The following is a 12,909-nucleotide window of genomic DNA, read 5'->3' on the forward strand; positions in this document are numbered from 1 at the left end:
GAGAGAGAGAAAAGATTTAAAAGAGATATGCTTTTCAGACATGGTAGGAATGAGGAACAATCTACCGATGGAAGGAGTAGAGGCAATATACAACTGCAATGTTTCCGTATCAGGTTTAATATCACCGGCATATGCTGTGAAATGAGTCGTCGTTGCAGCAGCAGTACAATATATAATAGAAAAAATATGAATTACAGTAAGTATATATATTTATATATACATATATATGTAAAATAGTTAAATACGTGGTGTGAAAATAAAAATTAAAAAATGCAGTGAGATAGTGTTCATGGGTTCGATGCCCATTCAATGTTTAGAAGATATTTGGTCGGATGGATAGCAAAGGTTCAGAGGGATATGGAACAAAATGCAGGCAAAGAGGACTGGCATGAGTATGTACGCTGGCCATTATGGATGTGATGGGCTGAAGGGCTGATTTCTGTGCTTAATGCACCTGAAATGAAAAACATCCGTTTTAGAAGTTGGAAGAAATAGATTCTGAGCATGAATTAACTTAAAAGCAGCTGTATAACGAAGTATGCAAACATGTCAAAAAAATGCCTGTGTCAGTTCTGGCATTAACGGCTGTAAAGTTTGTATTGTTTGTTGTTATGTATGTAGAATTCTGACAATTTAGATTGCAATTTGTGGATAACAACACTTTGAAGTATCTGTAATAAAATCTGGCATTTAATTTAGTTCAAATCGAAAGCTAGAATGCAGCCCTGATCTTGAAACTTCCATCATGTCTTGGTGTAGACCATGCACTTGGAATATTATTAGGCCTATACTTGAATACTGTTCATTAAAGCCACCTAAATCCTCCCCACTTTTACTTGTTTAATTAGCCTCTGACTCCCAGAAAGTTAAAATACCCACTTTAACTCCTGATACCCAAAGATCTCCTGAGGCCCACTGTCCAAGTAACATCTGAATCCCCAAACTGAAATGACTACATCAGATTCCAGGGGTGGAAAAGTAGTTTTATTTGAACAAAAGGATTCAATGCTCCTGAGGCAAACAGCTGAACCTTCCTGGTCCCTTTGAATAACTCCCAATCAACATGAAGAAAACCATAGTCTCGAGCCCCTGAAGCTAACAGCTGAACTTTTCCATCCCTTTTGAATAAATCCCAATCAACATGAAGAAAACCATAGTTAAAATGTCTATCCATTTATTTATAACACCACTGTCCAATTACAAAAAAGCACCATAATACAGCATTCAATAAATAGGGCTAGTAACAGAAATTAAAGTTTCTTCATTACACTTGGTAATAATATCAAATACTTCACAATGTAAAAGACCAGCAAAAATGATGCATTAATCACACAAGAGAAAGGCTACAATACACAACAAACAGACCAAAAATAAGGAATATAATAAATAGCCTGGGTTGAACTAAGGTCAAAACAAAATGGGACAAACAAAGGAAAAGCATCAAATGTCATTATAATAAATATTTAATCTACACTATTTATATTTCTGATTTGTATCTCTGTTTATAGCTTATTATGAGAGGAAATGGGTGCATATAAATAAAAGCCAGTTATGCTCTGGGGTGGTGAGTAGGAGGGGATAGTGGCTGTGGATATGTTAGGGAATTTATGATCTAGCAGAGGGGGGTTGGATGTATTTAAGATCAAGGCTCCAAACCAAAGAGGGCATTCTGTCCCCAACTGAAACTGACATGTCACTCAAAGCATCTCCATCGTGGAAAAGAAATCTAGTTGCCTGGTGTGACTGATAGCCCTATTCATGGGCAAGGACAAGCAGGGTATGGAGAGCAAGAAATCCCACAGGGTATCTATCCTCAGGTGGCTTTCCAACTGGACTTGACGTTTCACTCACGGCACTGACTAAATGGGAGGCTTGACTTTGAAAACAGAGATGTCATAGAAGAGAGAGGATAAAGAAATACATTCCAAATGCAGAGATATAATCAGGATTATTTAGAAGAGTACAGCGCATTTCCTGGATTGGCAACAAAGCTACACATTCTCAAGTGTTAAAGGAGTAACATCCCAATTAAGGTAAAAGTTTCCCTTTGCACTGTACTTCCAGTAATGTACACAGAAGATACATGGTGGACCTTCAAATGAAAATCCTCTTTCAAGCCTTTCGTATATATTTTTTTACTAATCTTAAACAATGGCCACAAGTAAGCTTTCCAAACAGGGATCATTTTGAGGTTTCTCAAATTATGTTTTCAGGAGAAAGGCCCTTGTAATAATGCTCAATCTGCAGGTTAAATAGTTAGTACTTAAGGAAAACAGAGATACTGCTATGATTGGATCAGAGAGTTCAGTTCCCAGGTCCAAATTAAAAGGACCATAATCGGTGGCACTTTCCACCCCATTCTCCTGCCCCAAAGCTTGCCTGTGACTCTCAGATTGTGGGTGATCAAGGGCCATTTCCCACCACTGTGAATTCACTGAGGGTGGGTGCTAGGAGGATAACAGATAACTTAAAGTTTTCCTGTTGTATCTAGTCAGGACTTTTGAGGTGCTGTAAATCCCTAATAGTTTTTGATGGCCGTCAGAAGACTTCAAATGCGCCACTACTTGTACGTCAGCACTTACTGGCTTTCCACTCTGACCCCAGGTCTGGAATCCTGGTGGAACTGCAGGTTAGCACTGAGCAGGTCTTCCACACAGTGAGACAAGCTGATCCAAGAGTCACTGGTGGTTCACTCAGAATGCATGTTGTCCCCTTAATGCACAAGAAATGCCATGAAAACTTAACAATATAAAACTCTTTTGTAGTAATGAACAACATTTACTTCTGAGTAATAACCTTGATGGAGCAGTAGCTTTAGTTATGGTAGTGCTGGGAGACCTGAGCTTCCACAATAGATCAGGCAGGAACACTAAAAGGTGCACAGGTATAATGATTCTTTGAACACCTATTGTGACCTACTTCCAACAAGATGTAGAGAGGACATCTTTGTAATGTCCAAACTATAGGTGGACAGAATAGAGTGTTGCTATTCACTGACAGGACTCATAACCACGACTCTGCTTAACAGGTCATTGATAAGAGTCACACAGCACAGAGCCAAGACCATCGATGGCCGTTGACCATTGAACACCTGTTCCAATCAACCCCATTTTATCCGTCCCGCATTATCATCCACCTCTTATAGATTTTGCACTAGGGGCAACTAACCAACCAAACTGCATGTTTTTGGGACGGGGGAAGGAATAGGAGCACAGAGAGGAAGCCCCTGTGGTCTCAGGCAGAACATAGAAACTTCACACAAGCAGCACGGAAGCTGGGTCAGTGGAGCCTTGAGGCAGTATCTCTACTGTGGCTTGGCTTTTTAACAGCATTAAAAAGCGGAGCTGAGAAATGGTCTCCAACCACATATCTGTTTTCCAAGCCTAAGCAGTAGGTCTATTGGTGGGACATGTCTAACCATGGTAACGTGTCCTCCTTAGCATCAGCCTAAATTGTAGATATGCTGGGGAAAGTGGGTGACATCAGTTGCTATTTTCTTCATCCATTTGATTGTGAAATTCCCCTCCTCCTCCTGAACCCGACATCTAGAAATTTCAGCTCCTAGAGTTTCATCAGCTTGTCGGTGGAAAACACCCTGGGGACGGCCTCAGATTGCCTCTCAACCCCTCCACCCTTTGACCTGGTTCTGGCGCAGATCAAGCAAATGTGGTCCAGATTAGTCTGCACTGTGAGGTATTATCGCAGTGTCCCCTTGATGTGAAGCACCTAGGTAAATTTTACAAACTTTGCATCAGACAGATTATAACTTACTACATTAGAATCCATCTGATTCCAATGTAACCAAAAAGCAAAAACCTGCCAATGCTGGAAGTTTGAGGCAAACAAATACTTAGCCAATCAGAATAGCTGTCAAGACAGAAGTAGAGTTTCTGACTTAGGTTGATTGCATTCAACTGAAATGGTTCTAATGAAAAATCACCCACCCGTATCATGAACCCTTTTCCTTTCTCCACACACACGCTACCTGACCTGCTAAGCATTTCCAACATAATCTGAGTTTATTGGAATCTCCTGCTGAATCAGAACAGCATTCCCTAACTGACTGCCGGGACCGAGGAAATGCAGCTTAGCAAAGGCGGTGATCAGATCTCTGTTACGTGGATTCCCACGCGGGGGAGTTGTGAAACATTTGTCAAATCTGACCAGAAGTGCTCAGTGGGACGACAGGGTAAGCAACGTCAGTAACAGCTGTGGGAAGGTCTATCCCTCAGAGTGTGGTGACCAAAGACCATGGGGGAAGGGGGGGGGGTACAATTCATCCCAATCCAATCATGTTTCCTAACATTTAGAGAGTCAGCAAATCCATGGAATGAGATGTGGACATGAAAGAGTTTTACAGAGCAATGGGCTGTAGGGTGCAATGCAGAAAGGACAGACACAAAGGCAGTGTTGGAGAGAGCGGTCTTTGATTTGCTTTGAAGACAAGAAATGGTGCAGAAATCTTGAGGGGAAACCAGAGAATAAAGGATCAAACATCTCTCTGTTCAGTTTTTTTTTAAATTCTGTAAATAATTTAGTAAGCACAGTGAATGAGAAGCTTTTACAAACTGAACTCATTGGTTAATGTTCTTCCTTGTCCTATCTGTCTAGCCCTTGCATCCTCCAGTCCCATACTGATGGGATTGACTTAAATGCCCTCTGGGAAAGTGTTCATTTGTGTCAAAACAGCCATCCTGTGGCAATTCAGAAAGAAAAGTCCTACCCACACCTCAGGGATGAACTAGTTCTGCTGGCTACACTGGTCACACCCTCACCTACAGAACAAATCGAAACGAAGAGAAAGCCGATTGATTTTCCAACTCAACAAAATCAATGATATAAATAACTATGATGCTTTTTTCTACACAGTGGGACAGATAACTATCTCATCAATGTTTATTGCTTGGGCCTCGAGCAAACAGTCACCAAGCATCTGATCAGCATTGCTCAGTCAGGAGCAAGTTAAACGGACACAACCGGATTCTCCCGCTGGCAGCCTAGGCCAGAGGTGATCAGTTTCTTTGCCCGTTTAGTGTAAGCTTTCCCTGCCCAGGAGCCAGAGGTGGTGGGAAGCAGACGAGCACCGGACAGATTTAACATGCGGCTTCTGAAAGAGCACTGTTGCTGTCGGGTAGCTCCTCATCTTGGCCTTCCAACATGTGATTGGTGTGTGATGCAATGAGCTCTCTACACGTTTGTCCCGAATGCAATGGGCATGTGCAACTAGCGCTCGGCCTGTAGGTTGCCCGGATGTCCAGTGATCACGAGCACTTGACTTCCCCCTTCATGGGTATCACCGGAATCTGCCTCGGTTAATCAGTTTAAAAAACCTGAGATGATTTTTTTTCCCTCTGTATCGTGATTGAAGCTTGTGTACATTTCACAAACAAGATGGGGAGGGTAGTAAAAGAAAAAGCCTTTTTAATTTTTCTGTTTATTCAAACCTGAGGTATTTGCATCAAGCAGCCAGGATATCTTTAAACTATTTAAAAACATTTAAATCAGCCATAATAATAGATACACCACTATTTACATTATATTAATGTCTGCATCCATTTGCAATTGGTTCATACAGATTATCTCATAGAAGGTACTTTTCCAGCCTCAGTGCTGCAGTCTGCATTTTAACGGGCTCAGTCACACACAAGGAAGGACAAAGTGCAATAAATGACCTTCTCAGGTAGCAGTCCTGCGCAGACCAAGGTACGATGTGGAAACATCAACACAAAATATATAATTAATAAGATAAAAACAGACTTTCTTTCTTGAGTATTGCTTGAAGTACTTAAATACCGCACTGTACAATGTTAAACTGGGGTGGCCAGTTCCCGCATTTTCATTTTCACCATTGCCAGAATGTGTTTGGAGAAATAAATTAGCTTTTCTAAAAATGTTCAAGACAAGTTTCAAGTGATGCGTTAACCCACTCTCATCATCATCGGAGACAATAGTTGCCGCACTTCCGCCTGCTTTCACTAAAAACAGAGTCTGCGGCTTTGAGCAGTGCCTGACTTCAGGTGACAAATAACCACAGATGCTCCCCTTTCACTTGGTTAAAAGCAGCCATTTCCCGTACCATCACGACACCTCGATGATCTCCATACTCCCGGAGAAGCTGGACTGCTTGCCGATCTTCCCCAGGTCTTCCCTCGACCTGCTCTCCGACATGCCGTCCTCGAACTCCATCTGACAGCTCCTCCTCTTGAACTGCTTCTCGATGGTGCCTTCCTCGTGCCAGCTCCGCCGGGCGTCCCGCTGCTCGGCTGCCTTCTCCCGCAGCCGCACCGGCCCGTACGGCTCACAGCCGCCGGGGGCGGAGCCACAGCCGAAGGGCGGGTACGCGGGGGCGGAGCCTCCGAAGAGCCCGGCGCCGCCCGCCCCTTTGCTCGCGGGCTGCTGGTCCGCGCCGAAGTACCACGAGCCGCCGCCGCCGCTGGCGGAGGGGTTCGCCGCGGCAGGGGGCTGCCCCAGTTCCGTGTGCTTCCCCCACCGGTTCACCCCATTGCTCCCCAGGGGAAGCGGCTGGGCACTGGGGATGCTCAGCAACAGCGCCTGCTTCAGGTTGCCTTCCGCGCCACCGCCCTTGTGGACCGCGCAAGGGACGAGGGTCCTGGTTAAGTTCAAGCTCAGGGAGTGCACCGGTGAACTGGACGGGTTCGCGAGGCTGCCGTTGTGCTTTGGTCTGCGCCTCTGCCGGGCTTTTGACTCGCTGCCGGCATCGGCTCCTGGGCTCTCCAGGGTTGGGCTGCATATCTCCTGGCCAGGGCTCCCCGCCCTGACCTCCAGCTTGCAGAGCTTGGGGATGCCGTCAGAACCCTGAGGCGCGGCCGCCCCGCAGCCGCCAGGGGCAGGGCTCGGCAAGTAGGAGGACTTGATGTCCAGTGAGAAGGAGCGCTTGAGTCGGTTGGTGTCTTGGAGGCGCTCCATGGAGAGGTGCAGGCCATTGAGGCTCTGCTGCAGGGCAACGTGCGAGGCATTCTTGCAGTCTCCCCTGCCACTCTCGGCATTGCCACTGCACTGCTGACTGGCGTCCTTGGGAGCGCCTGGGCCCGCCTGCTCGGAGGAGGAGGGTTTGGGACATGTCCTGTCCCAGCTGCCTCTGCAGCCGTCGGCCGCCTCCTTGTCAACCTCCTCCTCCTGCCGGTCTGCCAGTGGCTTCAGGGGAGCCAGGGAGCGGACCTTCAGAAGCCTCAAGTTCTTCTCGTACTCCAACAGCTGCCCCATGAAGTTGAAGTTGGGAGATATGGATGGTCTCCGGTCCTTGATAAACCTGCAATAGGAACACAAAGATTTTAAGATCTTTGAAACATCGAGTCTGCTCTGCCATTCCATCATGGCTGATTTACTATCCCACTCAACACCATGCTCCTGCCTTCTCCCCGTAACCTGCCCCATCATTGACATGATCTACGCTGACCTCAACTCCTTTTCTGTGCCACTTCCCCAGTTCCTTGATTTTTCAAATATTTATCTTCATCTGGCCTCAACTCCGTCTGGGGTTAGAGCAATGCAGAGATTCACTTTCCTCTGAGAGCAGAGATCTCCGCTTTAAATGACTGGCCCTTTACTTTGTAACCATGTTTCCTTGCATTGCGGCTCTTCCACCAGTGAAAACATCTCAACGTTGCCCTCACAATCTTACACGTTTGATTAAGAAACTTTAGAAGGAACTTTTCTTCTAAACCCCAAGGAATACAGACCCAAACTGTCTAGCCTCGAGAACATCTTGAAAAATCAGAAAACGCATCTGATAAACTCCATCTAATATACACGTAGATATACACACCCACATGTACATTGACCCCACCCCTCCATTATGTCACATTGTCTGTTCCATTGCTTCATGAGACACACTTACAATTACGGTTCATCATTAACCAAATCGGCACACCTCCAAATTAAGTGATGACAATGACAAGACTCTCCTGTGATCACAATGAGAGGCTTGTAGCTGACCAGCAGTGTGGACAGCACCTGGGGGTGGTTGGAAGAGAGTGAAGTGTTCCTTCCTAATGCCCATCATGGCATTGGGAGGTAGGAAATGAAGCAGTAAGTATTCAATGTGGTAACGATGTACGTTTTCAGAACCTACTGCAGCTTGCGGCGATAGTTTTGAATCATTTACCTGTAAGCATCGTCTGAGGACAGCCCCATGCTCTTCATGATGTAGGCAATGGCAACGGTAGCTGATCGCGAAATCCCAGCCAAGCAGTGAACAAGCACTCGGCAGTTGGAGACCTTTGCTTTGTCTAGACAGGAGAAAGAACAGCTTGAAATGAATGTGTATCTTTTGTATAATTCCACCCCACATCACACCTGATCAGGAAGACTTAATAATGTGCTGGGCTCTAAAGCCTCTCATCAGAGTCTGAGCCAAGCCAAAGGACACTATGGCCACACTTCACTGTGCCACCGACTCGCTGGTCATAGGTCAGATAGAAAGGGCAACTGGGTCACTGAATGACCCACTCTTACTTGGAGGAGCAACCAGGCGGGAAGTACCCATTCAGGTCATGCTCTCTTCTCACTGCTGCCATCAGGATGATGGTACAGGAGCCTCGGGACCTGCACCACCAGGTTCAGGAACAGTTATTGTCCTTCAACCATCACGCTCTTGAACCAGAGGGCATAATTTCACTCTACTTCACTCACCTATCACTGAACTGTTCCCATTCAACTGGACTCACTTTCAAGGACTTACCTAATCTTCTCAATATTAATTGTTTATTTATTTATTAATTATTATTATTTCTTTTCTTCCTCTCTTTCTTTTTGTATTTGCAGTTTCCTGTCTTTTTTCTGCACATTAGCTTTGTCTGCCCTGTTGGGCGGGGTATTTCATCGACTCTATTGCTCTTCCATATTTACTGTAACAGCCCGCAAGGCTAGGAACCTCAGGGTTGTGCATGGTGGCATATATGTACTTCGATAATAAATTTACTTTGAACACCCTCCCATCATTCCTTCAATGACACACTTCAGCACCGTGTCAGTTCTGTTACCATGTGCATTGCACCATTTCAAAAAGGGATTTCTCCAACACCCTCTCAGGAACAACTGTGTTAGCATTTCCCACATCCCAGTTCTCAGAAAAAACAAGATAACGTCCTATAAAATGTGTGGCGAAAATGAAGTCTTAGCCTTACCATAGCTAGCAACCATCTGTGAGATACTGAGATCAGACACCTACCTATAAAATCGACAGACTCATCCAACCAGGGCAGAAGCTTCTCACAGTAGTTGTCATTGACTGGAATGCGCATGAAGTGACTCTCTGAGATGAAGTCAGGCTTTGGACAAGAGTTGCTGGCGTTGAGAACATATGTGATTCCATTCTGCACCATGAGGTCCTACGACGAGGACAGAAACGCAGGTCAACTTACATGCGTTAAAACAAATCTTTCAAAACTGCCGCTGGAACTGTTGAGATGACACTAACAGTTGCTTGAATGTCATTTACCACATCACCACTTCTGTACGAGGAGATACCCCCTGCAATTCGGTCAAGTGTGGGCTTAGGAGACGTTCTGCTGTAATGCAGAATGTACGTACAAGTGTGAATGTGTACGACACACACAAGTCTAGGGTTCTATTACCGTGAACAGATTACATTCAGAATTTAGCAGGAATTTCAGAGAGGGAGCTGAGCATGTCGCTTGCTGAAACAGATGAGTAGATTATGGGTAGTGACTGTTGCTGTTACAGGCCAGTATTTAAAGTCCATCACTAGATGCACTTGAGGAGCTGCAGGTGAACTGCGCCATGGCACCTCCCTCTGACTGCACTCCCTTTGTGTTGTAGGATTTTGGACATCATAGAGTGAAACTTGAAGATGGAGGCCCGTGTCTACAATCAAGAACCTGCAAAAGGTGCCACCTAAAAAAGTGTCACTATCATTAAGGGCCCACGCTATCCAGGGCATGCCCTCTTCTCATTACTATCATCAGGGAGGAGGTACAGGAGCCTGAAAACACACACTCTATGTTTTTGGAACATCATCTTCCTCTCCACCATTAGATTTCTAAACAGCCAATGAACACTACCTCACTATTACTGTTTTGCCCTATTTATTGTAACTTATAGTAATTTTTGATGTCTTTCATTGTACGGCTGTCACAAAACAACAGATTTCACATCATGTCAGTGATAATAAGCCTAATTTTGATTCTGATTACTTCTTAGTTGGAGGGGGAGTGGCTTTGCTGTCAAGTAAGCTTTGGCTAATTGCTTCATCTTGCAGATGGCACAGAAGGGGAGAGTGAATACTTGGGCAGCCTGCCAATCAAGTGGCAAGTTCGAAGGGTGCAGGCAGGGAAGGATGGCTGGCAGAAGAGTGGAGGCTGACGTTTGACGGCTACAATTACTGGTTTGGACCACTGGGGTCTGAAGGCCTGTTTTAAGGTCTAGATTTTAAACAGGCAATGATGGCAGCACAGTGGAAGCAACCCAAGCAAATCCCCGATTACAATTCTCTAAACATTACAACTAAGAATGAGATCACAGTGAATATATTTTGATGGTGAAAATTACTAGGATGCCAACAGTGAAATCAGCTGTCAGTTCAAAAGCTGGGTCATTTACCCTGCACTAGAGTAAACCACTAACAGTCAATTTGTTTGCTCACAGAATGACTGGGTTCAAGCAGCTTCCCTTGTTAGAATTTTATAGCACACACCCAGGCTCCTTGCTGGCTGTGTTAATAAAAGCCCTCCACCCAAAATGCCTCCTTCCCTTTTCAGATGCTGACTGGCTTGCTGCCTGTGTCAACATTTCCCATTTTTACCACAGATTTCTGAAAGATAAATACTGCCTCGGGTTTCGTAACACCCTCGTCCCTGCAAGGAGGAGTGTTGAAATTGGACAGCAGGTGAGGAAGCCATTTTCTCAGGAAAAGAGTGGTGGAGATTTGGAACTTGCTCCTTGAAACTTGCCCCACTCGAAGAGAGAGCAAGCCATGTCACAAGTAAACATTTGGGGGCAAACCTGAAGTGCTGTGGAAGATTCAACCAATGCAGAAATTTAGGCTGAATGTTGTCAGGGTCACTAATGTAGGGGTGTCGACAAAAATCGACATGAGTGTAATCACTTCTAATGTACACTTTATTCCAACAGCACACAAATGGAAATGCCATGTGTATATATATCTATATATAAATAAGAAAAAACCTGCCTCCAAAACGTAATAACATACAACATAACACGTAACATACAGGGCGAATTTAACCCTTAACAGTCTGGGTGAGTTCTGCCCAATGAAATTAAGGAGTGCCTACAATGTGCACATTATGAAGCTTACATGAAGGAATTATTACTTCGATGGTGCTCTCTCCTGCAAGATCACTGCGGCATCCAGCTCAGGAGCAGTAGCACAGAACCAGGGACAGCACTGTGCATCGATAGCATTTTCATTATCTATTACAGTTTTGGAGGAGGATTAAAATAGATGCTGTGTGTTTTAACTGGTGGTCTGGGGTGGGAGATCATGTAATAAGAGCTCCAGGAATTTGGAGTGGCATAGTTGCCATCCTACACCCTGTTAGCGTGGGTGAAGCTTTTTTTTTCAAATTTCAAAAATAAACTTCATTCATAAAACTCTACACAAGAAATGCCAAAAGCCCTGCATGACTCCCTTTACACTCATAATGTTTTTAGCACTATGTAAAGAGAGCCAATAGAATTTTGCACTTCAGTCAATAATATATTCATAGTGTCACTGGCTCATTGGCATTCATTTATCCTAAGCACCTTGCTACTCATGTGACTTCCTAGCCTGATACAATTGTCGAGTGTTTGAGCAGCCTAGCCCCTCTACGTCCAGTGGCAGAAGGACCCCAGATTGTGGGCCTTGTCTGCAAGGCCTTCATGCTGGCTTCACCAAGCTTCAGTGCATCTCCCCCTCAGCACACATTCCTACGACCTGGAAAGTGCCACTCAGCAGCACTCTCTTATGGAGATCTCGCTGTACTCAAAGACCAACGGTTTCTGAATCAGAATCGGAATTATTATCACTGACTTATAGGATATGAAATTCAGGAAGAACAAAGTGCATCTTTCACTGAGTTAATGATTTCCCAGCAGCACTTGATGTTTGTACTAGTGTGCACTCCTGGGAACAGCCTGCAGATCACTGTTACAAGCTTCTCCAGAAAAACCTTGACAAGGACTCTCGGTGACACAAGGGAGGCCACAGATGCTGAAAATCTGGATCAACACACATCAGTTACTGGAGGACTTAGCAGTCAGGGAAACTGACAGGACTGATGAAGGGTCTCGGGCCAAAAAGCCAACTGTCCAATTCCCAGCAGAATTGCTGAAGGACCCTTGCATCCTTTTCCACATGCACTACCCACGAAGAGCCAGGCATTGGTCTTGTCCTCACTGCAGTCATCTCAAGGGCAGTGTGAGACGGGAGTGAGACTGCTGTGCAGAAGGAGCTAAAAGAAAGGGCCCTCTCACAACCAGTCAAGCAAGGGTTTGGTGCTTGTAGATCAATTCTGGCATTGAGGCATTTTTCTAAACAGCTTGATAGTCTGAAGAGTGCTTGGTCTTTAGCATCAATGTAGTTTTGGTGAAACTGAAATCATATCCTGCTCTAACCACCGACCATGACGTTTAAGACTAATTTACCTATTATAGCCTCTGCAAATGACACTGCCTCCTACAATGAGGTGTGGGGCCATAATGGCTATTTGAGTCTCATATTGTGCAGGAAGAAACAAATGCCATATATGGTTTCTTATTCCATGCAACCTTGTAAAGAGATGGTTGTATTGAGCCATTTGTAAGTAGGCAGAAGGAAGTAAATAATTCGGTGATGCATTAAAATAAGAACAGACGAAATAATTGACACCCTACTTGAACAGAAAGACAAAGCTTGAAGCAGGGGGGATTGGACAGAAGTTTATAAGA

The 12,909-nt window shown here is 44.8% G+C and overlaps 1 protein-coding gene across 2 annotated transcripts in view; it reads right to left on the reverse strand.

Annotated features, from left to right (window-relative positions):
* Positions 1–1,157: 1,157 nt before the first annotated feature.
* The window catches only part of LOC140729447 (dual specificity protein phosphatase 8-like), a 246,276-nt gene continuing 234,524 nt past the window's right edge, over positions 1,158–12,909 (reverse strand). For both annotated transcript variants that reach the window (XM_073049201.1, XM_073049202.1), the window contains 3 exons: positions 9,191–9,350; positions 8,126–8,249; positions 1,158–7,270 (listed from right to left, as the gene is read on the reverse strand). In XM_073049201.1, the coding sequence (XP_072905302.1) occupies positions 6,079–7,270; positions 8,126–8,249; positions 9,191–9,350 (1,476 nt within the window). In that variant the 3' untranslated portion in view covers positions 1,158–6,078. The remainder of the gene's footprint in view (positions 7,271–8,125; positions 8,250–9,190; positions 9,351–12,909) is intronic.

This window comes from Hemitrygon akajei, chromosome 6, assembly GCF_048418815.1.
Source record: "Hemitrygon akajei chromosome 6, sHemAka1.3, whole genome shotgun sequence".
Lineage (NCBI taxonomy): Eukaryota > Metazoa > Chordata > Chondrichthyes > Myliobatiformes > Dasyatidae > Hemitrygon > Hemitrygon akajei.